At 41.2% G+C, this 24,336-nt stretch overlaps 1 protein-coding gene across 1 annotated transcript; it reads left to right on the top strand.

Annotated features, from left to right (window-relative positions):
- Positions 1 to 107: 107 nt before the first annotated feature.
- LOC116677260 (transient receptor potential cation channel subfamily M member 7-like) lies at positions 108 to 22,873 on the top strand (the record flags this gene model as incomplete). Its single annotated transcript, XM_032507855.1, is given in 24 exon segments — positions 108 to 239; positions 4,201 to 4,329; positions 4,458 to 4,709; positions 7,402 to 7,576; positions 10,102 to 10,234; positions 10,401 to 10,579; positions 10,667 to 10,799; positions 12,028 to 12,830; positions 13,896 to 13,984; positions 14,553 to 14,649; positions 14,832 to 14,908; positions 15,017 to 15,054; positions 15,157 to 15,185; positions 15,566 to 15,619; positions 16,033 to 16,077; positions 16,319 to 16,384; positions 17,611 to 17,894; positions 18,204 to 18,286; positions 18,968 to 19,173; positions 19,390 to 19,441; positions 19,816 to 19,922; positions 20,727 to 20,792; positions 20,795 to 20,877; positions 20,910 to 22,873. Coding segments are annotated over 23 exon segments (3,273 nt in total), but the record flags the coding sequence as incomplete, so codon positions are not given.
- Between the last annotated feature and the right edge of the window lie 1,463 nt (positions 22,874 to 24,336).

Genomic DNA, 24,336 nt, shown 5'->3' with positions numbered 1-24,336 from the left:
TCTTTCACTCATTTCACATTATCTCCTTTGCTTTCTCTCTCTTCTCCCCACATTGCACTTCTGTTGTCTAATTTGGGCCTTGTAACTCTCTACAGAAGGTGTTCCAGGAGGCCAGATCCCACGACCATGTGGAGGCAAAGAATGACATGGAGACACATATTCCTGCCAGGAAGCTTCCCTTAACCAAGAAAATTTATGCTTTCTACCATGCTCCCATGTCAAAGTTCTGGTCAAACACGGTATGGACACACATACACATCCATCCAAACATTTTTTTTTAATGGTTGTTTCTGGGTAGTATTCTAAGTAACAGGAAAGGATGTTGCTACCAAGGAGTATCTTAAACAGACAGATTGAGGTGGAAATGCAAATAGGAACATGGAAATGGGAACTTTATTGCATAGTTTAGTTACTTTCTTATTTGCTCTTTAGTACCTAACACAGTTTAATCCAAGGGACTGTTAGAGATGTGGTCATTGGTGATGTTCAGAATAAAGATCAACAAGAAACTAAGAGCTTTGCTTGATACTTAAGGTCCCTCTTCACCACACAAAAACCCTGCATACCTTGGCTCTGGTGAATACCCTGAATACCACAAATAGGAAAGGGGCATGGTATAACCTCTTATCTGGCAACCAAACAGAAAGTGTTGAAAACACTGAGTATGGAAACACAGCCTTATGTACAGTATTTTAGCATAGAATGGATGGACAGATGTGACCTAAGCACCGCCTGCAAGAAAGACCCATCAAACAGCATTGTACAATCCACAACATGCATTTAGTTAAGACCCCGATTTGCCGATTCTCCAAATAATCTCCAGCTCTATTGTCCCATCACTCGCGAACAAGACCCCAAGGTATTTAAACTCCTTTACTTGGGGTAAGGAATCATTCCCTACCTGAAGAAGATGCCATCAGGACCACATCATCCGCAAAAAGCAGCGATGGGATCCCCAGCCCACCAAACTGCTCCCTACCCCAACAACGCCTTGATATCCTGTCCATAAATATTACAAACAGGATTGGGGACAAAGCGCAGCCCTGGCGGAAAGACCAACGCTCACCTGAAACAAGTCTGACTTACTGCCAAGAAACCGGACACAGCTCTCGCTTGGTCATACAGAGATTGGATGACCCTGAGAGAGGACGCCCTCACCCCATACTCCCGCAGCCCTTCCCACAGTGTCTCCCGGGGGACCCGGTCATACGCCTTCTCCAGAACCACAAAACACATGTAGATAGGATGGGCCTACTCCCAGGCTCCCTCCAGCATCCTTGCGAGAGTCATGAACCCTCCTTTCCAGTACCTTGGAGTAGACTTTACCAGGGAGGCTGAGAAGTGTGATACCCCTATAATTGACACACACCCTCTGGTCCCCCTTTTTTAAGAGGGGAACCACGACCCTGGTCTGCCACTCTTTAGGCACCGTCACAGAGCTTTCAGCATTTCTGGACGGATCTCATCAATCCCTGGGGTTTTGCCACTGTGGATTTGTTTAACTATCTCAGTGACTTCCACCAGGGAAATTGACGACAATCCCCCATCATCCTCCAGCTCGGCCTCTACCATAGAGGGTGGATTAGCTAGATTTAGGAGTTCCTCAAAGTGCACCTTCAACCACCCTATAACTGCCTCAGTTGAGGTCAACAGCATCCCATCCTCACTGCACACAGACTGGATGGTGCCCCGCTTCCCCCTCCTGAGGTAACGAACGTTTTTCCAGAAGCACGTTGGTGCCGACGCAAAGTCCGTCTCCATGTCTTCTCCATACTTCTCCCATAGCTGCTGCTTGCCTCTTTCATGGCAGAGGCTGCAGCCCTTCGAGCCCTTGGTACTATGCAACTGCCTCTGGAGCCTTCCGGGATAACATATCTTCAGTTGGACGGATTCCCTGACCATCGGTGTCCACCTGGGGGTTTGTGGGTTACCGCTCCTTGAGGCAGCTAAGACACTAACACCACAGCTCCCCACCGCAGCTTCAGCAATGGAAAACTTTGGACATTGTCCACTCAGTCCATTCAAGCCCCCGGCCTCCACAGGGATGCAAGAAAAGTATCGGCAGTGGTGTGAGTTAAAAGTCTGTCGGACAGGGGCCTCCTCCAGACGTTCCCAATTTACCCGCACAACCAGTTTGGGCTTACCAGGTCTGTCCAGAGTCTTCCCCCCTGACCTAATTCACCACTAGATGGTGATCAGTTGACAGCTCCGCCCCTCTCTTCACCCGAGTGTCCAAAACATACGGCCTCAGATCAGATGAAATAGTTAAAAAATTGATCACTGACTCTCGGCCTATGGTGCTCTGGTACCAAATACACTTATGAGCATCCCTAAGTTTGAACATGGTGTTTGTTATAGACAATCCATGACTAGCACAGAAGTCCAACAACAGCCAACCACTCTGGTTTAGATCAGGGAGGCCGTTCCTCCCAATCACGCCTCTCCATGTATCTCCATCATTGCCCACGTGTGCGTTGAAGTCCCCCAGCAGAACAATGGAATCCACCACTGGAGCCCCATACATGACTCCATTCAACATCTCCAAGAAGGCTGAATATTCCAAACTATTATTTGGTGTAATGCACAAACAGTTTTCCCCCACCACCACCCGCAAGTGTAGGGATGCGACCCTCTCGACCATCAGGGTATACTCCAACATAGCGGCGCTTAGCAGGAGGCTTGTGAGAATCCCCAAACCTGCCCGGCGCCTCACACCCTGGACAACTCTGGAGAAAAGAGTCCAACCCTATCCTGGAGTATGGTTCCAGAACCAAGACTGTGCATAGAAGTAAGCCCCACCAGATCCAACTGGTAGCGCTCCACCTCCCACACAAATTCTGGCTCCTTCCCCCACAGAGAAGTGACATTCACTGCCACCCTTGTGGCAGCGCACCCAACCCAGCGGTTTCTCCCAAAGGTGGTGGGCCCATGGGATGGAGAGAGAGGTGCCATGTAGCTTTTTAAGGCTGTGCCAGGCCAGGCTCTGTGGCAAACCCAGCCACCAGGCGCTCGCTGACGAGCCCTCTATCTGGGCCTGGCTCCAGATGGGGGCCCCGGGCTTCCTCCAGACAGGGTCACGCCATCTCTTTCTTGTTTGGTCATAGGGTTTTGTGAACCATTCTTTGTCTGGCCCCTCACCTGAGACCACTTTGCCATGGGAGACCTTCCCAGGAGAACAAAGCTCCAAACAACACAGGTTCATAGGGACACACAAACCTCTCCACCACGATAAGGTAATGGTTCCAGGAGAATCTAATAGAGGCCAATTTTCAGAAGTCAGTTAATCTATTTCTTAGAGTGGCTAAGCAAAGTAATTCCTGGCTTGTTGGAACACCATTTTGGCCCTTTTTTCTACAAAATGAAAGCCACAACTTAGTCTGCAATCTGGGCTGTGGCTCAGTGGTAGAGCAGTTGCCTGCCAATCGGAAGGGTTGGTGGTTCGATCCCCGCCCCTGCAGTCATTGTCGAAGTGTCCTTGGGCAAGACACTGAACCCCGAGTTTCCCCCGGTGCTGCGCATCGAATGTGTGTGAATGGTGAATGTTTCCTGTAGATGTAAAAGCACTTTGAACAGTTGTTAAGACTGGAAAAGCGCTATATAAATACAGCACATTTACATTTATTAATGAGGCAAATGATGGACCATTTCTATTACATTGCACCACCACTGCTTCTGGTTGGCTTTGTGGAGGGAGGATAAATCTATGAGTAAAAGAATGAATTTCTGCATGTATTTTTTAATTTTTCAATTTTGTTTATAATATATATATCCCCTGAACTGCTTATCCCCTCCCTTCTGAATGCAGACTTTGTTGGGAACTGTGAGATGGAGAAGATGAATTTCCTCTTCTTTCACACAGCTAACCGCCAGCTGAGCTCAGAGGCCTCTGTCAAAATGGCAGACTATTTACTCCTAACTCAAAGTGCCATGATGAGGTTTAACCCCATTAGAGGGCCTCATCTGACCTTGTCTCAAATATTTCAGAGAGAGGAAGCCCCTCTGGGAACTTTCTGAATTTAGAGGCTCTTTGTCAACCCAGGCCAGTCATCATCTACATTCAGCATATCTTATAGACAGTTTGTCTACATTTCCCACATGTATAACACATACAAAACAAAAAAAGAATGTATCCTTTATATTTTGAAATGTATTTTATGTTTTTGGAGTTGTTTATAGGTCTTGTGTATTTCTTATGGTCAGCTCTTCTACCTGGGCTTCTTGATGACATACTCGTATGTGGTCCTGGTGAAAATGCCTGAATGGCCTTCTCCTCAAGAGTGGGTGGTCATCCTCTACATATTCACCTCTGCCATTGAAAAAATTCGAGAGGTATGTGCAAGGCGCCATAACGTGTTTAAATAATCAAGGTAATAAATATACTAGTATTTTGTAGTCCTTTAAACTTCACCAAATACAACAAACTAATCTCCACAGCATTATTTCAATTTATTTTCCAGATGTTTATGTCTGAAGCAGGCAAAATAAGCCAGAAGATAAAAGTGTGGTTCAGTGACTATTTCAATGTGTCTGACTTTCTGGCCATTGTGACCTTCTTTATCGGCTTTGGCCTGAGATTGGTTGGAGGTGAGGCCTTTGTCCCCGGGAGGACGGTGTATTGTCTTAATATCATCTTCTGGTATGTGCGCCTCCTGGATATCCTGGCTGTCAACCAGCAAGCTGGACCATATGTCATGATGATTGCTAAAATGGTGAGTTATTGTGAAAGTGAACAGTTACACCACCACATGCAGATATGAATGTTTTGTACACAGTGTAAAAGTTTGTATCTTTCTCAGAGATACAATGCAACAGAAATAATATTTTATTATTTACTAGAGCTGGGCAGCGATAACAATTTTTAATCGCAATTAATTGCATCATTTCCCCGATTAATCGCGATTTATTGCAAAATGAAATAATGAATTCAAAAGTAGTGTATATAGTGCAATTCTTTTTTAAATGTTCTGCCATATGAACAAAAGTGCCGTAACATTTGTTCTGCAAAAACTTACCAGCATTTTGTTTATAAAGTAGCAGTTAAATAAAATATTTAGTGTACATGTCAACTTAAACAATGTATTTATCATGTCCAGAGTTGAATTCCATCTGGTTGGAACGGAACGTCTTGCATAAGCGACTCCTTCTTATGTCCACGTTGTTCTGTTGTTGCTCTAACTCTGCAGCACTTGTTGGACTGGGTTTAGAGCCCCACAACATTTCTGCACTTCGCAGGACACTGTCAAACGCGCTGTTAAGCAGAGACACTGAGGGACACTGTCCAACGCGCTGTTAAGCAGAGACACTGTGACAGAACGCTGGAGACCGTGCGCAAAGCAGGGGACATGATCATAAGGCAGAAGGCTCGCAGCAGCGATTCTATTTCGTATCTATTCTTACTATCTGTGCCAACTGCGGTGACTTTATTTGACACATTCCACTGCTGTGCAACTTCAATAAAGTGTCCCGCGCATGTCTCAGCATAATATCTCTTCTCTGTTTTCATTCCACTCAGAGCAGAGTGAATGCAGCGTCCACTTTTCATCAGTATAATGCACTGTAACTCCGAGATAATTCTGGTTACCCAGTGAGTCCAGTAGTCCCCAGTGAGTCCAGTAGTCCCCAGTAAGAGCAGCAGCGCGTACATGTTGTAGCGTGGTCGCTTTTGCAGTCCTCTCCTTTTCATACAACTCGTGTATTCTTGTGATGGTGCGTGTTGAGGGAATCTCATACCTGCCGTCGCTGTTGCGATTCTCAGACCGATGTCCTCCACAACCCAACTGGATCTGCAGTCTGTAGCTATCCACGTCGCTATGGCATTTGTTAGCTTCTCTTGCCTTTGTTTATTTAAACTTACCCACACACTGCTTCTAATGTAGCCTGCCGAAGCCTCGCGCCACTGTGTGTTTCGTTGAATGATTTGCTGCTATCAACTGTCAAGGTGATATTTCAGACTGGAAGTACTCCGGTGATAAGAAAATTCAACTTTGCAGTATTTACAAAGCCTGTGAGCAACAAACTTTTACAATAATAAAGAAATGATAAAAACTGCGTAAACACGCGATCAAATAATTGTTGGCGTTAATTAATTAATTAGTTGACGCGATAATAACGCATTAACTGTCCCAACCCTATTAATTACACAAACACTACTTTGCTGATGTAAGTGAAATTGTAATGAGCCATACACTAAGCAGTTAAAATGTTTCAATAGGGATCATTTTTATGGCACATAAGGCAGTGGCAGCTTTAAATGATAGGCTTAAATTGTTTTGTATCTTTTTAAGTCATAATCTGAACACACTGAGAAAGTTGTGGCTATGTTTTTGTGCATTTGCAAATTTCTCATATTAACATAAAAGTTTTTTTTTTTTATTAATCTATTTGACCATTAATTTTTAAACAGCATTAATCATATACATGCCATAACCAGATATTGTAACCTGCTGTATTATCTTGAGCAGCCCCATCAGTTTTTATTAGTTTTGCCAATGTTTTGTCCATTAACTGTCCTCCATGTTATAGTTATATAACCTTTAAATTGATTGTTTACTTTTAACATAATATTGGAGGAAATTATGGTAATGTGAAAAATGGGTTGATTTAATTTTAATAAAGGAGAAGAAGTGTGACAATTTTTAAAATATACCTACATGCTTGCGTCAAATATGAAGCTAGCTTAGCTAAGCATAAAATCTGGAATCAAGAGGAAATGCTAAAAGGGGATAAAGTTTCCTGGGTCTGTCCAAAGCTAAAAATAATTAGTTTACCAGAACCTCTTATTTTAGAAAGTAACAATTCACAACTGGTTTGTTAAATCTGCACACAAATATTGTGCAATATTTACATTTTGGTTAGGGAGTTACATATAAGTCTATTTTTGGTTGTGACATTGACTTCCTGAAGTATGATTAGTGTGCTAAGCAAGGCAGCTGCTAGCCGTAGCTTTACATCTTATGTAGAGATGTTGGAGTGCCAGAGTGGTATCAATCTTCTCATTCTCAGCCAGAAAGAAAATAAGCATATTTTCCTATATTGATTGACATAGATTTAATTAGAACATAATCAAGTTTCCATTATTACACCTGCATAGCTGTTAAGTGGTCATAAACCCTTCAACATTACTGTGTCTGCCCTGGGTGGGTATTTCAATGCAGAAAAGGATTTTTTACCAAGTAATTGATAATTGTTTTGAAACAGTCAGCACCAGACCAAATCATAAAAGAACATTGCCTTCTTTCTATTTTTCCTTTATTTTTTAAAAGTTATTAAATAGTGGTTAGTTTTTATCCAAAGAGTAGGGTCTGTGCACTAAAGAAACTCTTTGGATGTACTATACATCCAATATTATTTCAAGCAGTGATAGTCATACTTTTCATTCAGTATGTGTGACATTTCTTGCAGGTGGCCAACATGTTTTATATTGTGGTAATAATGGCTATTGTTCTGCTGAGCTATGGCGTGCCCAGGAAAGCCATTCTGTACCCACACGAGGAGCCCAGCTGGACGCTGGCCAAAGATGTGGTCTTCCAGCCGTACTTTATGATGTACGGGGAAGTGTATGCCTATGAAATCGATGGTAAGGAGGATGAGGACGGTAGGGAGTTTACAAGGGTAAAAGCATTTTTTTTAAAGCTTCTCACCATGGCATGAGAGCTGATGGTCACTCCAAACAAGCACTGGAAATTAAACCCCACGGTGGCGAAATCAATGCCCTCGGCATCTTTTACACAAACATGGTTTACACGCCAAAGAATCCAACGCAGGTGTCTCTAGAGAGGGCACGGCTTTTTGCTTCATCACAGCGTTGACTGCCTTGACTCAGTTAAAATTGGTCTGGATAGCAGGAAACAATTAAATGATTATCACTTGAGTCTTGCGCATTTGATGCTTTGGTGGAACAAAACACCTGGCTGTGCTCCGTAAGCTGAGTTGGCATCCCAAGGTTTCACACATACAGTTGAAAGTTATCACATGATAACCACCCTTAGTGTAACCTGGAAGTGGTGAAGAAAATTGAATGCTCAAGTTTTTTTTAACAAACATTCAGACTATTTCTCTGAACAAATCCTAGTTGCAGTGCCTTTTTCAACACATCAAGTGTAAGAAGCTAATTGTAGCTGTTGGATTTAAAGTAAAAGGTGCTAATATATCAAGCTAATATAACAGTTAATGTAAATGGATGATTCTGCCAACAGCTGCTAACACACTTATATACCAAAGGCCACTCAGGAGATCTGCCAACAACTACCTGGTGTGCCTAACGACCTGACTGGCAGACTGCCAACAGCTATTAACATAGTTAAAACATCATAATGATACATTAAAGAAAAAGTTTTAAAAAATAATTTTATATTAAAACAGTTAATATTTCAATGCAGTTTCATTGTAGGACTGTCCTCTGTTGGCTTAGTTAAATCCCACGTGTGGTAGAGTCAGATTTGGACCCACAGGGGAACAGAAAGTTAAAGATTCTGCAAATGAACAGACCTGGATGTGATGAGTGCGTGAATCAGTCCTTCTAGGATTTTGCTGACTTTTTTTGAGATTATTGCAGCCCAAAATAACTGATGTTGCAGGATCTTTTGTAAAGAAATTGCAATAAAAGTTGCAATGTTTTTATGTTTTTTGCAATGAAGTTCCGCGGGACAGAAAAAGGTTTTTGTAAAGTTCTTTAAAAAGGAAACTAAAAGTGGGACTAAAACTACTTTAGGCTGAGTTTTCCTAGGACCTTACCAAAAAGGCTCAGGATGCTGCAAATGTTGGTATATGAAAATGGCTGGTTGATTTATTAAAAATATAATAATTTATTGAATGAATCAAATGTGAACATGTCTGTCAGTGGCTTGTTGATCTTTACATTGTTAGTTGATAAACTTATTGGACTTTAACTTATCATTGCACTTTGTTGTGGAAGTTTCTGTTCAGCGAGGGAGGAATTTGTGAATGAAGAAGAGACCTTGTTGAAACAAAAATAAAGACAGGCTGAAACTGGATTAAAAGTTTGGATATTCGGTGAAAGAGTTTAATTATTTTCTCGAGAGAACAATCAAACAAAATGACGAGAATGGCAGTTCACAATGCAACAGAGTAACAAGGTGACATTACACATTCTGGTAAATACAATCAGTAATCCACTTCTTTATATGCAGTGCCCCCAGAGGAAAACCAACCCTTGTTTGGAAACCAGTTTAATCTCAAACATAACAATCAGTGGACCTCAGGCAGACAGTTGGAGCTCTTGCGTATTTCTGAATCTGTCCCTCGTGTGTCCAAGTGTCTTGACCGGTCATTCTATCTTAGCTAAAAAAGGACATCTTGTCTCTTGGATAGGCTCTGGTCTCGACCTGGGACCTGCAATGATAAACACCGTTCTAGGCAACTGTTTCTGTCAGGCTCCACGTCATCTATCCTTGGTGGGAAAATGCAAAGTCATAACATATCCAGTTGTCTCCTACAAAGAGATCACACTGAGGACAGATACAGGAACCAAATACTCTGAGAGGCATTGAAGATATTATTATGAATAATTAATATGAAAATCATTGGTTACATGTAATTTTCCCATTACAACTTACACTAACGGACGAAGCTGTCCTCAATTTAGGTCATCCTGTTCATCTCATCTCCAGTTTTTCCCGCATCCACCGTGTGTGTTTGTGTCGTGGGGGAAAGTCCACTGCCCCGCTCGCTGCAGAGAGCCGACTGGATTAAAACAGCAGCCGCTTCACCGACATAACAGTTAAAAAAATTACAGTGTACATTGCTGTTAAAATGTATACAGGTTGGCAGGATGGTCTGAAATGTCTTCCGCTGTACGTTTTTGTTGGTAAATGTGAGATGTTTGAATCACGCACGTCTTGTTAAACAAGAAAATAAAATACGTGTGGTCAAATTTGCGAAAAAGTTGTGGTGATTGGTCAAAATTGCAAGTTGCGCCAAAGTCACGGTGATTGGTTGACTTTGCGCGAACTGGCACGATTGCAACATCAAGAAATCCTTGAGGGACTGGTATATCTTATTGTATAGCATATTTGGGGGATTTGTATGTGCATGCATACTTGCAGGTGTTTGCATATTCTAAAAGGCTTTTCTTCTACCCAGTGTGTGCCAATAGCACTCAAAACAGTGTAGATGACCTGTGTTCGGAAGGAGTCTGGCTGACTCCTCTGCTACAAGCTGTCTACCTCTTTGTACAGTATATACTAATGGTCAACCTCCTCATCGCATTTTTCAAGTAAGTGCACAACATGTGATAAAGTCCAATCAGCGCTAAATCCATACTAATATGTGTACTCATTAGCTTTGGGTTATGTCTTAAATCTTTATCTTTATTTATATTGCTGGCATTGTCCACAATGTCATCAATATCCTTTGTGTAATTTCTGTACTCTGTTTTCCAGCAATGTGTATATGCAAGTGAAGTCCATTTCTAATCTGGTGTGGAAGTACCAGCGCTACCACTTTATTATGGCCTACCATGAGAAGCCTGTCCTCCCTCCCCCCTTCATCCTCCTCTTCCATATCTACTCCCTCTTCTGTATGTGTAGAAAGAGGAAGAAGGAGAAAACCTACGGACCAAGTATGACAACACTACTGGCATTCTTTTGCAGAAACTGCATGTTGATTATTATAAACCTGCACTAACAGTCTTCTTCCTTTATTTCAGAGCTGTTTCTCACAGAGAAAGAACAAAAAAAGCTTCATGACTTTGAGGAGCAGTGTGTGGCGACGTACTTTCATGAAAAGAATGATCTGTTTCACTCGCAAATTGAGGAGCGCATACGTATTACCTCAGAAAGGTGAAACTGTTATTGTTCTTCTTAAAAGTGCCCTGTGAAGTTTTCTTGTAGCTAAACAAAAAGTATGTTTACAGTCAGGGCCCTATTTTAACAATCTAAGCGCACGGCGCGAAGCTAATGGCCCAGGTGCGCCTGTCCAAATCCACTTTTGCTCTTTATCAGCAGAAAAAAGGGTACGCATGGTTCAAAAGACTTGTACTCAGTGTCTTATTATTATCATTATTATTATTATTATTAATAATAATTCATAGGTGTGTTTTGGGTGTAACATGCAATAAAACAATCAGATTGTCATCTCCCATTCTATTTAACAGCCAGGCGTGTTTGTAACATAGGTTATTGAAATCTGACATTTTCAAAATCCGGTCATGGAATATACTATTGGTCATTTATTAAAAGAAATGAAATGAAAATGAAATTAATTATTTTAATTTTACCAATTAAGTTTATCAAAAGCAGGTAACACAAGCTGAGCTGTTGGTAACGTTCGGGTACAAGGTAACCTTGGTTCTCTGAGTGAAGAGACTATCTCTCCACAGAGTTACATATTCCATATGTGTGGGGGACTTACCCAGTGGCAGTGTGGCAGTTGATGTGGATATTACTTTAAGACACGCTACTTCATGGCTTATGCTTGGGCACAAAAGGCCCAGGTATGCATGGGTTCACTGATTAACATTGATTGTAACGCTATGCAGGCGGCCTTGCCCTGGAGTAATCTCTACTCAGAGAACCAAGGTTACCTTGTAACCGAATGTTCTCTATTGTATCGAGATTATCTCTTTACAGAGTTACATATTCCATATGTACAGGGGCACTGAAAGAAACCCCACGAGGAGACAAAAGAGACAGAGCCGATAAAGCTCCCTCACACTCCCCGGGACACACGTTACACTATTGTGTTGTGGCTGCTGTAATATGGGTTCTTTATTTTTTATTTTGGGCTAAGTATGTTGTGTGTGGACATTAGACCGGAAGCTTTGTATTGGTCATGTAATTCTTTGTGGGATGAGCCACTTAGTGACATGACACCTAAATAAATATAATAAAAAATATAATATCATATCATATACAAATACATCCTATCACCGCCCGAGGCCTAGGCGCCAAAGTGATATCTATGTCAACTTCCCCCTATGGGTCAGTCCCCAGAGCATTTTGAATAAATCTCTGTGGAGAGATAGTCTCAATAAGATAGAGAACTGAAGTTACTGTTTGTCATTTCCAGAGTTGAGACCATGCTCATGCATCTGAGGGAGGTTGGCAACAAGGTCAACTTTATAAAACGCTCTTTGCACACATTGGACTCCCAGATCGGCCATCTGCATGATCTCTCAGCTCTAACTGTGGACACCCTGAAGACCCTCACAGCTCAGACGGCGTCGGAGGCGAGCAAGGTCCACAATCAGATTACCAGGGAGCTCAGTCTCTCTAAGAATGTGGTCCCCAGCACTGGTCCTGTGGCAACAGACACTAGCCCCCACTCCGTATCATCAGTGATAGGCAAACACAGTGTGCGGGCCTACTTTGGCTCCTCTTTTTCCCTGGCAGGAGCCAACATTGCAGATTCTCTTTTTGGGATTGGTGCAGGGGGAGGGGCTGGGACAGAGAGTAGCCGGAGAATCAGGCACATCCCTGGATCAGGACTGGGATTGGACCCCAACCTGAACCCAGCATTGAGTCGAGAAAGGAGGGGTTTATTTGGGCTAAGGCACATTCCTGCAGAAGCTGGCTTCTCAAGTAGTGTCGGCTCCAGTTCCTTTGTCCAAAGCGCTGTGGCCATTACCCCCCCAGAGCTGCGTCTCCGAGGCCGCTCTCTCACCCAGAGTAAGCTGACCTGTCCACAAGAGCCGTGCCTTTCCAACTCCCCATCTAGCTTGCCCAATGTACCCTCCGCCGGGGCTCAGTTCAACATCTGCTGCACCAATTCCCAGCCCAGTGGCTCCATCCCCCCACAACACGCCCTAGCTTGTCTTAACCAGCAGCCCGTCCAGCCAGACAGCACCACTGTAGAGTTTGGGGCGTTTGTGGGTAAGTACGAGACTGAGGGTAAATCTGGTAGTGATGAGGTGGGTGAAAACTTTGAGTGCGTGTATCCTACTGTTATCATTGTCTCTAAGACTCCGCGCTCTGCTCGGCCTGCCTGCTTGCCTGATTTCACTGCAAAGTCTGAGAACACAGAGGGGGCGGAGAGGAGGGAGGTGGGCTGGGGGTACGTGAACGAGGCGTTCTGCGATGACGAGGGCAGATCAGGCTCTCTAAGTAGACAAAGTACCAACACTGAAGGCCCCCTGTCTACTGAAGCTGAATCCTCACTGGGTGACACTCACGGAAATAGTGGCCTGCCAGATTGTGCACATGCCCCTTCTGTGGCACCCAGGAGACCCCAAAGAGGAAGGAGGAGAGAATGGAATATGTCGGCTCCAACTGCCCCTCCAGTCTCCTGGTATGAGGGTCAACGTCAGTCAGAAGTCTCACTTGACAAGAAGAATACGGCACAAGAGCCAAACACAATTAGAGGTTTGAGTTTCTGTCTTAACTTAAGTTGAGGACTGTGTCTGCCGGGTGCTCGGGCCTGTCCATCTTCAGATCAGGATCCCAGTAGACCTTTAGCTGGTGCCTGTTCTTTTCTTTTCTCTGTTCTGTCCGGACATCTTGTCTGACTTGTTTATTCTCTGTTACTGGGTGGTTTGGAGGTTTTCACATGTAATGTGACTGGTATATAAATGGTTGGTTGATTGGTTAAGGTTTTCAGCACTAACTGCGATTAATTAAAGGTCCCATGACATGGTGCTCTTTGGATGCTTTTATTTAGGCCTCGGTGGTCCCCTATTACTGTATCTGAAGTCTCTTTCCCAAAATTCAGCCTTGGTGCTGAATTACAGCCACTAGAGCCAGTCCCACAATGAGGTTTCATTTGTATGTGCCATTTCTGAGTCTGTGGCTTTTGAGGAGTAGAGGGGGGGCTGGCCTTGCCCAACCGCCACTTTGCTCATTTGAAAAAGAAACATGTTTTATGTATTTTGCTAATGTTACAGACTGGCAGGGCAGTTTCAGTGGGCCTTATGGAGGCTGACAGTATTTTCTTGGTTTCAGGACATAAAGACAGTTTGGACCTCCATCACTCCACACCCAAAGAGCCCTCCAGCAAACAGCAAAGCCCAGTCACACAGACCAGATCGCAGGTGTGTGTATTTATGCATAAATGTATGAGTCATAAATGAGTCATAATTTGTTTGTTTGGTAACACATGCACATATACATTTTTTTTCAGAAGAGCTGATGGAGTGGACCTTTTTTTCTTTATCCATGTCAATAATATTAAGAGCCCAATGTTTTTAGGTGCATTTCAAAGTGTGTTCCTGTCATATTTGCCTTTATGTAAACCCTTTGTAGCTTATTGATGATCAGTCAACACACTTGTTTTAGAGGTCCAACATGTAGATTTTCTGATGTTCATGTAAAAACGTGTCCCTCATTGGTAACTTGTGCCAACTCCCGTTAAGCATTCATCATCATTTGTCACTTACAGCCATATTGTGTTACATCTAAATGAACCACATGGTTTCCCCCAGGAAACAGATAAGCAGAGGTGGTAATACAAACATTAACCAAACTTCAACTTGATGCAGACTTTACTTGCTAAGGTGTGGTTGGTGATTATCAAACTAACTTCTGCCTGGTGTCTGCCTGCAGTGACACAGTGTGTTGATGATCTCTCTTTGTGTTTGTCCATCTATCTTTCTGTCATAGGCTCAGCCTGAAGGTCCCGGTCACCTCAGAGAAGTCAACTCCTACACTGGCTTCACAGAGAAAGACAGAAACAGGGTTTTCCTCCATCCTGACTTCTGTAAGCTCAGAAAAATAACACAAATAATGCTAAGAAAATATGTGCAGAGAAAGATATTTTTAAATATATGCGATCATTTCAGTTCATCGCAGCCCAAAAACCAACAGCAGCATCTGTTTCTTAAATGTTCAGTGTCTCTCCTAACACATTATGGTTGGTGATTGTTTATTGTGTTTCTGTAGCTCTGACAAAGAAGGACAGGAGCAGAGTGTCAGCTGAAGATGTTCTTATCCACGATGACCCCAGGGCTGCAGTTCTGGTAAGAAATGTAACAATGTACTTTAATGTGTACAAAGTAGCAATAGATGTTAACTCAATTAATGCTGGTGTCTGTCTGTGTGTTAACAACTTTTTGTTTCTCCACCAGGGGAGAGTTCAGGTCAAATCAGCCCAAGCCAGCAACCTGTAAGTGTCCAACACTGGCCAACAAGATGTATACAGACACACACACTGTTCCCTCTGTTTTGTTAAACTTATGTATTTCTGTTGTCTCTTGATCTCTGCCAGACGAGCTCTTGGGGAAGACACACTAAATAGTAAGTCACACAGGTGTTATCAAAGTGACCTTTTCCCTTTCTTGGTATCCAATATAATTTTGTGTAATACCATCCTATCCTATTTGTAAAACCTTTACAAAAAACATAAACAAAAGGTTTTTTTCTGACAAGGGAGGTTTGATAGAAGTCAAAGAAAATTTGGGCTAGATGGGGATTATCATCTAAAACTAATCTAAAATATTTAAAAAACCTTAAGGTTCCAGATATTACATTAGATGATCTTTCAGTTTAAATAGGCAGCCCAAAGTAATTTTGGAACTGTTTTTATGGATAATCATAAGAAGGATTGGACCTGATGTATGCTTACTCATGTTTCTGGATGAAAGCTTCACTATGCTTTTCTTATTCTGTGGTTACAGCTGCAATTTCTCTCTACACACCACGACACACCCATCTGGGAGCCAGAAAGGACTGTGAGTAACCCAAACATGAAAATGAAAATAGTCTAGTAGTTTCTTGACAGAAAGACCAATAAACTTATGATAATAAGACGGCGCTGGTTGAAATTGAATTTGCAGAGATAACTGGAAAAACTGTAAATAGCCAAGACGTTAAAAACTGGAAATGGAAATTTATTTTGTACAATCTTTACCTGGCAACAGAAGTGACTTGCTGGAAGTAAAACTGTTGCATCAAGCTTGAGCTGTTATTGTGAAATTGTACAGAGACTTCTACTGGTGGATGATGGAAGAGCTCACGGTGTTTTTGTTAAATGATTGTGTCAAAATGATTGTCTACTAATTCCAACTGTCATGTTCAATAAATTACATCAACTCATTCTGTAAAAAGATGAACATTTAACTCTAACTCTTATTTTTCTCCATAGCTATTGGCTCACCTTTCAAGCCCATGGAAAACTACCACTACTCAGGTGAGACATGGAGAATTAGTTGTGTTATTGTGTTTCATGTTATGTTATTATTTCCAAAATTGTTGATTGTAGACTGCATTTAATTCAGAGTGCTGTCTGTGGGTGAAAATAATCAATGTTTCACAGAGGCTAAGAGCAATGACTAATCCTACAAGTACTTACATCTCTGTTTGGTCTTCTCCTGCAGTTGTGCTGACCTGTTTGTGTATTTATGTGTGTGTACATACTTTTCCTCCTGCAGCTGTAGAGCGCAACAACTTGATGAGGCTTTCCCAGAGTATCCCCTTCACCCCTGTGCCTCCTAGGGGTAAGTCTGAATCACGATGCATTTCCAGGCATGACAGGTCAGTCAGTAAAAGTAGTAAAAAGACTGCAGACAGTTTTGAGAAAAGACAGCAGGCAGTTGAAGATTGAGACAGTTTTGAGGCAGATGAAAGATGTGCTTTCTGCATTGTTCTTGCCCTCCCACATCGGCTGCTCTTTGCTTTACAGTCACATCCAAGCTGTTGCTGGGGGTGTGGGTAACACTTTACAATAAGGTACACAAACATGTAGGTTGTTATTGAGGAACGTAAATGAGGAATGAATAAGTAAAAAAAGGGTTAGTTAAAATTAGTTACTGATTGACTGTGATTCAAGCACTAGTGATAAGTTACTGGTAAACAAATCAGTGGTTACTGTTAAATGAATGAATAACAAATGGTTAGCTAACTATTAGTTAATTAGCTAACTGTAACCCACTCCTGGGTAAACTCCTAGGTTCTTGAGGAAGGGAGTTCAAGTGCAATGAGCAGACACACGCCAGGGTTAAAGTTATTTAGACTTTAGTAACCATATGTGTAATTTGAACCAGGTACAAATACATTTACACCTAAAGGACAAAGAAATTGTCCTTTAGGTTGACTTTTTGTGTCACCTTGGATTAAAATGAAAGTTCCTTTTCCAATCCTTGCTCAAAGTGTTAAGTCAAGTTAGTCAAGTCAAAAGTCAGTGTGTGGCTATCCGAAGATTGATGACCAGCGGAGTGACTGGTACAATCCTACCACAAAGCGGATAGGGCATCTGGCTCTTTCAGTGGATTCAAATTCAATGACAGGATTCAGTGACAGAAATCAAACCCGTCTTCATCAGCACCATTCAAACGTTTACAGTCTTTTTATTAAATGTTTCCAAAAAAAAATAAGTGTCTTCATTAACTTATTCATCACTTTTCAAGATTCCGCCCCTCTAGAAAACACTACATAAGGCGCTTGCAAAGATAAAGACCATCTTTCTTTTCCCTTGCCTGTTTTCCAGCAACGGATACAGCTAGCATGCATTGTGAAGTTTAAAAATAAAAGTACCTAATCGTAACTTAAGACAGTAAAAGTATCCCTTTATCATGTTTTTAACAATCACAACTTAATTCCTATTAACTTCCCCATGAAAATTATGATCTATAACTATTTATTACTTCTTTTCTTAATGTACTTATTGTCTGGGTTACGTAACCACATTTGTGTGTGACTCACCTGCTGCAATGTGTTCCCTCAGGGGAGCCGGTGACTGTGTACCGACTGGAGGAGAGCTCCCCCAACACTATCAACAACAGCATGTCTTCCTGGGCCCAGCGGGGCCTCTGTGCCACAATTGAGTTTCTTAGCAAGGAGGAGATGGGCGGAGGACTCAGACGGGCCCTCAAGGTGCTGTGCACTTGGTCAGAGTACGACATCCTGAAACCAGGACATCTGTATATAGTCAAATCCTTCCTTCCTGAGGTGGTCCAAACCTGGCAAAGCATCTACAAGGAGGACACCGTGCTGCACCTTTGTCTCAGGGTAGGGAGCACAGACAAACTGTAGACCCTACTAACTGTAAACATTTTCTGCATATTCCTGGCACTGTTCAGCTTTACCAAACAGACAGTACCTGTCTGGGATGAAAAACGTATAAGCTTATCGTTAGTTTGCTATGCGTTTAAAGCAATAAGGGTCTGTCTCGTTTTTATGAAAAAGTTATTGCCATAAAACATAGAAAACTCTGACAATGTCAAAAACTTCTGAACCACAAGAATGCTTCAGAGTCTCTATTTGTGGCAATAAGGTAAAAGGCTGTAATTTTAAGTGCTGTTTCTCTGTGTCACCCAGGAAATTCAACAACAACGAGCTGCTCAGAAGCTGACATTTGCCTTCAACCAAATCAGGCCAAAGACGATTCCTTATTCTCCGAGGTAAGCATGCGTGCAGGAGGGATGGCAGAACACAGACACAGAAATCCCATTTCCCACACATTTTAAAAGAGCTTTTAATTTCATATCTTGATATGTTTTTGTGTGATTAAAGATGCTATGCACTCCCAAGTCACACATTTTTCTTAGCTCATTGTGGTTTGGCAAGGCCAGATCGGCATTTGCTTAGTTATATAAAGTAGGTTGTACAACTTTTCCTGCACCTAACTTGATGAACATCTAACTGTTCGTTATAAGGCTACATCCAGCTGTAACATAGACTTGGGAGTGGAATGACCTTTCCATTTAATCAGCAAGAAGGCAATCTATTCCTTTTAAAGGGTCAAGACATTTGTAAACCTATGCCGATATCTTTTGTTTTTAATAATTCATATTTCCTTTATGGCCTTGACCAACTTTCACTTTGCTTGTTTGAAAACTATGATGTCTTTCATGGGTGGGCCAAATTCTCTGGGTGGTCAAAGCAGAGAACGGGAGGTAACATTACCTCAAAGATTCCTGATTGGCCCATCTGAGCTTTCATTTCCTCAAAAGCACAGCAAGATACCCAGGGCTCGGTTTACACCTATTGCCACTTCTAGCCACTTCTAGCCTTCTAGGATCATAGGCAGTTCCCTTTTCTGTGGGCCATCACCCTGCAACCTGAGTCCTTCGTGTGTTCAGGTTTCTGGAGGTGTTTCTGCTCTACTGTCACTCTGCCGGACAGTGGTTTGCTATAGAAGAGTGCATTACTGGGGAGTTTAGGAAGTTCAACAACAACAACGGAGATGAGATCGTCCCCACCAACCTCCTGGAGGAAACCATGCTGGCCTTCAGCCACTGGACCTACGAGTACACCCGCGGAGAGCTGCTGGTGCTCGACCTGCAGGGTAAAAACACTCAACACACTTCGTCAAACCGGATCCGTTAAAATGCAGTCAAGGTTGTTGTTCAGTCATGCATATGGGAGTTGTAGTTCCTCTGTTTCCTGCACAAATAATGCTGTGATAAATGTGTTGACATTAATGTCATTTCTTCATTGACTACCTGTGCACTTAGCGGAGTTAATATGGTGATGAAGTTTGTGTGTGTGTCTCTCTCTGTAGGGGTTGGGGAAACTCTGACAGATCCATCAGTTATTAAAAGCAGTGAGAAGGGGTATGTTAGCTCTCTTACATTCTCTTACAGGTCATGCACTTTTGCAATCATTTTTTTAGCTTTTTGTGGCTCAATATTGTAAAGCTGAAACAATTAATCGATTAATTGATAATAAATCATACATTTTCTAATTCCAGCTTCTCACTTGTGTAGATGCTTTCTTCTTCTTTTTTGTAACATGTGATGAACTGAAGAAATTGTGACAGGCATTTTTCCCTATTTTCTGACTTTTAATTCTGTAGACCAAACGTTTAAGAAAATAATCATCAGATTATCTAACAAAACGTAATTGTTGCTTGCAACCCTACAGTTTCTTATCAGCTGTTTTTTTTGTAGTCATTTTCCACTATATGACCACTGTGTGACTTTTGCAGATCCTATGATATGATATTTGGACCTGCCAACCTGGGGGATGATGCCATAAGGAACTTCCAAGCAAAACACCACTGCAACTCCTGTTGTTGGAAACTCAAACTTCAAGGTGAGGCGTATTGTTCAGTATTTTTAAACTAAACTACACCCCAAATGTGCTCAAAATCTTCAAGCTTCAAGACAGAATTTGGAGAATTAGAGCCCCTCCAGATGTGTTGTAAGAATAAAATAAATAAATAAAATTACTCTGCTTTCAATAGTAATTATTTCTGATATGGTTTTTTATAAAAACTTCAATTAACTAGTTAAACTTTCTTAAATTTTGTGCTTGGGTGGCTCACCTGCTAGAACGCAAGCCCATTTATAGAAGTTTACTCCAATTAAATTCCGACTTGCAGCTCTTTGCTGCATGTCATTTCCCCTCTCTCTCTCTCCCCGTTCATGTCTTCCGTTGTCCTATAAAATGGCCTAAAATGCCCAAAAGTAATATTTAAAAAAAACATTTATCTTCTTTCTTAATTGAAAAATCAAGCATCTATAAATATTGTTTGTTACAAAAGTACAACTGCTTCACTATAAAGCCCATTCTTGGTGAATGTGTACTGGAAGTTTGAGTTTCTACATCAAATTTTTTGTTCTTTTTGTATTGGGCAGGCTTCCCGAGAAGACCTGTTCACACACGTCATGAGTTGAGCACAGAAAAACTTTCTTTCGTCAGCAAATGAATTTTAAAATCATTAAAATCATTTTATAGTGTCAAACTCTGCATATACATAATCCTGCACAGTAAAAATCAAACATCCGAGTGAAGGAACAATGAGCAAAACACGTTTTTGACCAGAAGGGTTACAAACACCAATCAGATAAATTATAATCTGTTGCAACATGTTGACTTTTTTCCTTCTTTTTCCAGATCTAAAGTGGAATGATTACACTCCAGATAAGTTGACGTTCCCACAAGAAGACCCTTCCAACCAGGGTGCGGTGTCAAAGATTCCCGCCAATCAATGAGGGTGATGCTGTGATGGCTGTAAAGCAAGAGAGAGAGCGTGATTGATCACAAGGAGACACTGTTCTGATTTCAGTCAAAGACAAGGAGCAGAGAGGCTTTCCCAATCAACTGGAAAAATCACACAAGTGTTTCCATGGAAGCCAGTACGTGCAGACTGTGTCATGTTTTTGTTGATCCCACCAAAATGCTGTGTCAAACACTACAAACAATACTATCAAAAGGGCAATACACACAATATAGACACTACAGACAATACTATAAAAAACAAAAACATAAACAACAACAACCTATAACAAACATTACATACCGTATTAACCAGTACACAAAATATACACTCCATGTTATAAAAATATCAATGATCACATAGTTGATTTGCCTTCAGCCAAGTCTTTAAGGACATTTTAAAACTAACACACAATTTCTAATGTGGAATGGAATTAAGTTCCACTTTTCTACTATAGTAAATGAAAAAGCTTGTTGATCAAATTTAGCCTTCCTAAATTGAGTGTAGCAGTCACCTCTTATGGAAGCCCTGGAGACCCTTATATTTATCTCTGCACAACACATTGCTTGCGTGGTGGTGGTGCAAGATCATGGGTCAATTTATACATCAGGCATATGTCTGCAAAACAGAGATAACTGTCAAAGGTTAATAGGTTGTGTTTTTTTATGATGGTGCAGTGATGGTAGTTTCTTGTTTTTTTGTCAAGAACTTTCACAGCTTGTTTGTAAAGGGTACTTAGGGGTTTAGTGCAGTCCCACCTGCCTGGGACCAGCTTGTAGAACAGTAAGATAAATGTGAGAAGATCCTGGAATGCAACAACAGTTTAGCTGCGGTTATTGGTATCTGGTGTCTTATATGTCTAAAATTGGCTATTATTTTCCCATAATACAGATATTAGGCTGATGTTGTGTAATATTCCTCTTAATAGAGAAATACATGCCCACTGTTTTACTTACATTAAGAGTGAGACAACTGAGAGTGGACCAGTCTGACACTTTGTTTAGTGCTTCAGTAAGTTTTGCTGCAGCTTGTTCTCTAGTTTTTGCATGGGTATAAATAACTGTATCGTCCGTGTACAATTGGATCAGGACTTCTGGGCAAATCACTGGCGGATCATTAATATATGGACTAAATAAAATTGGTCCTAAAATAGATCCCTGAGTGACTCCAAAAGGGCTGTCAGCAAATGAGGAGCAGCTATCATTAATCTGCTTTCTAGAGTCTAAATAAGACTCCATCCATGTCAGAGTAATGGGAGAGAAATTAATCTTTGACAGTTTGGATAACAAAGCATTATGATTCACTGTATCAAACACCTTCTTAAAATCAAGGAAACAGCCCCAACAACCCCTCCATTATCAAGGCTGGATTTGATTTGTTCAATAAAGTAACAAGTAGCTGTTTCTGTGGCATGATTTTTCTTGAATCCAAACTGAAAAGTGTGCAGTGGAAAATGGCCTTGATTTATAGCAACTGGTCACAGACTATCCGTTCCATTACTTTAGCGACAACAGGGAGGATACTAATAAGTCTATAGTTGGTTATAATAGGTGCATCTCCAGCTTTAAAGATAGGTGTTATTACTGCTGATTTCCAGGCATTAGGAAAAAAAACTTTGTTCAATAGATTTACCAGATGAGCAATTGGAACACAGTGTATATTTTTATACTTCTTCAGGAATGCACAATCAAAGACATCTTTAGCCTTAGAGTTCTTAAACTGGCCTAACATTTTAGTTATGTGAGATTCTGGCACTTTGGAGATGCTAAATAGTGGAAGATTATCATTCAATGGTGTTAACCTTCCCTCTTGGTCCAAAGCCTTGTGCAAAATCTTGAACAGAATATATAAAATAACTATAAAACATAGAAGAAAGTTGGTCTTTATCTTTAGTTAAGGTTCCCTGTACTTGTAATTCAAACACTTTATCTCTTTTTTTGATGTTCTTCTTTAAAGCTGTGTTGATGTTTTCCCAAGTTTGCCTACTGTTCCCTTTTGACTCATTTATAATACCAATAAAAAACTTTGCTTTTGCCTTTCTCAATTCATTAACAACTTTATTACGTAGCTGTTGAAAAGTTCTCTCATGATGGGCTAACCTGACTTAATTGCAGTTTTCAGTGCATAATCCCTCCGTTTCATTAGATTCCATACTTGTTCATTAAGCCACGGCAGAGTTAGTTTTTTTTCTGGAATGAGCAACACTTTTACTGAACTCACTTTTAACCTTAGTCATTAAGCTCCTAGATCCAAGCTCTAAGTCCTCTGTGGACAGGATCTCACTCCAAGTTAGTTGATTCTGACTGGCTTTAAAATTCAATGATGAATCTCTTTTGTATAATGTTTAACACCTTTTTTACTTTCTTGCTGGTAATAAACCTTTGTTTTGTTTTTCCGTGATATCAGTGTCAGATTATGATCCAATAGCCCAGTCAGAAAATTTGAATGTTTTAGTTGTTCTTTCCGGTTTATTACTACATATGAGATGATGGGGTGATTCTGGTGGGACCTTGTATCAATTGTGTGAGGTCAAATTGACTGGTTATGTCTTTAAGTTTTTTTGTTTTAGACTTCTCAGTCCAGTTAATGTTTGAGTCTCCAACCAAAATCAACTCTTTGTTTCTGTCAAAGTCTTTGACAATGTTTTTCAGGTTTTCATAAAACACACTATTTGATGACGGGGGTCTTTATATACAAATAACAGTGAATGACATGCTGGTGGATAAAATCATTCTAACTGCCATACATTAAATATCTACACAGTTAGGCGTTGCAGTTTATACAGTCCTTAACATATATACATCAGTAGTCCACCTCCTCTGCCAGTATTTCAATCTTTTCTAAAGATATTATTCCCTGCTACTAGTTATGATGCATCAGGTGATGAGTCTGTCAGCCATGATTCCGACAGGCAAAGAAAATCCAGATTTGAGTCCATAAGTAGTTTTTTGAGTTGATCAGTTTTTGAATCTTATCATCTGTATGCGGATGATATTCAACTGTGCTGCTCATTTAAGGAAACTGAGTTCTATAAACTGTCTTCTTTAATCAACTGCTTGACTAGTATCACACAGTGGTTATGTAACAACGTTTTTGCTTCTGAACTCAGATAAAACATAAACACTAGTTATTGCCTCTGAAAGTAGAATCCCTCAGATAAAGCAGCATATTGGTGACTCAGGCTTGTCTGTCCAGCCAAGCCTCAGAAGCTCAGGTGTTGTGTTTGATTCAGCCTGGTCCTTGGAGCACAACTCTAAACAATCAGTTAGAAACTGTTTCTTCCAACTGAGGAATATTTCCAAATTAGGTGCACTAGTGTCAAAGGTTGAGTTGAAGATGATCATTCATGCTTTCACTACCTCTCGTTTAGATTACTGTAAGAGTCTGTTTACCTGTTTGAGTAAGAAGGAGCTATACTGTCTCCAGGCTGTTCAGAACTTTTAACTCACATTAACAAAAGAGCACACGTCACACGTTTTAGCTTCACTTCATTGGTTACCAGTCTAG

Source organism: Etheostoma spectabile, unplaced genomic scaffold (assembly GCF_008692095.1).
Source record: "Etheostoma spectabile isolate EspeVRDwgs_2016 unplaced genomic scaffold, UIUC_Espe_1.0 scaffold00004712, whole genome shotgun sequence".
In the NCBI taxonomy this organism is placed as follows: domain Eukaryota; kingdom Metazoa; phylum Chordata; class Actinopteri; order Perciformes; family Percidae; genus Etheostoma; species Etheostoma spectabile.
This window is presented reverse-complemented; position numbering and strand designations above follow the sequence as displayed.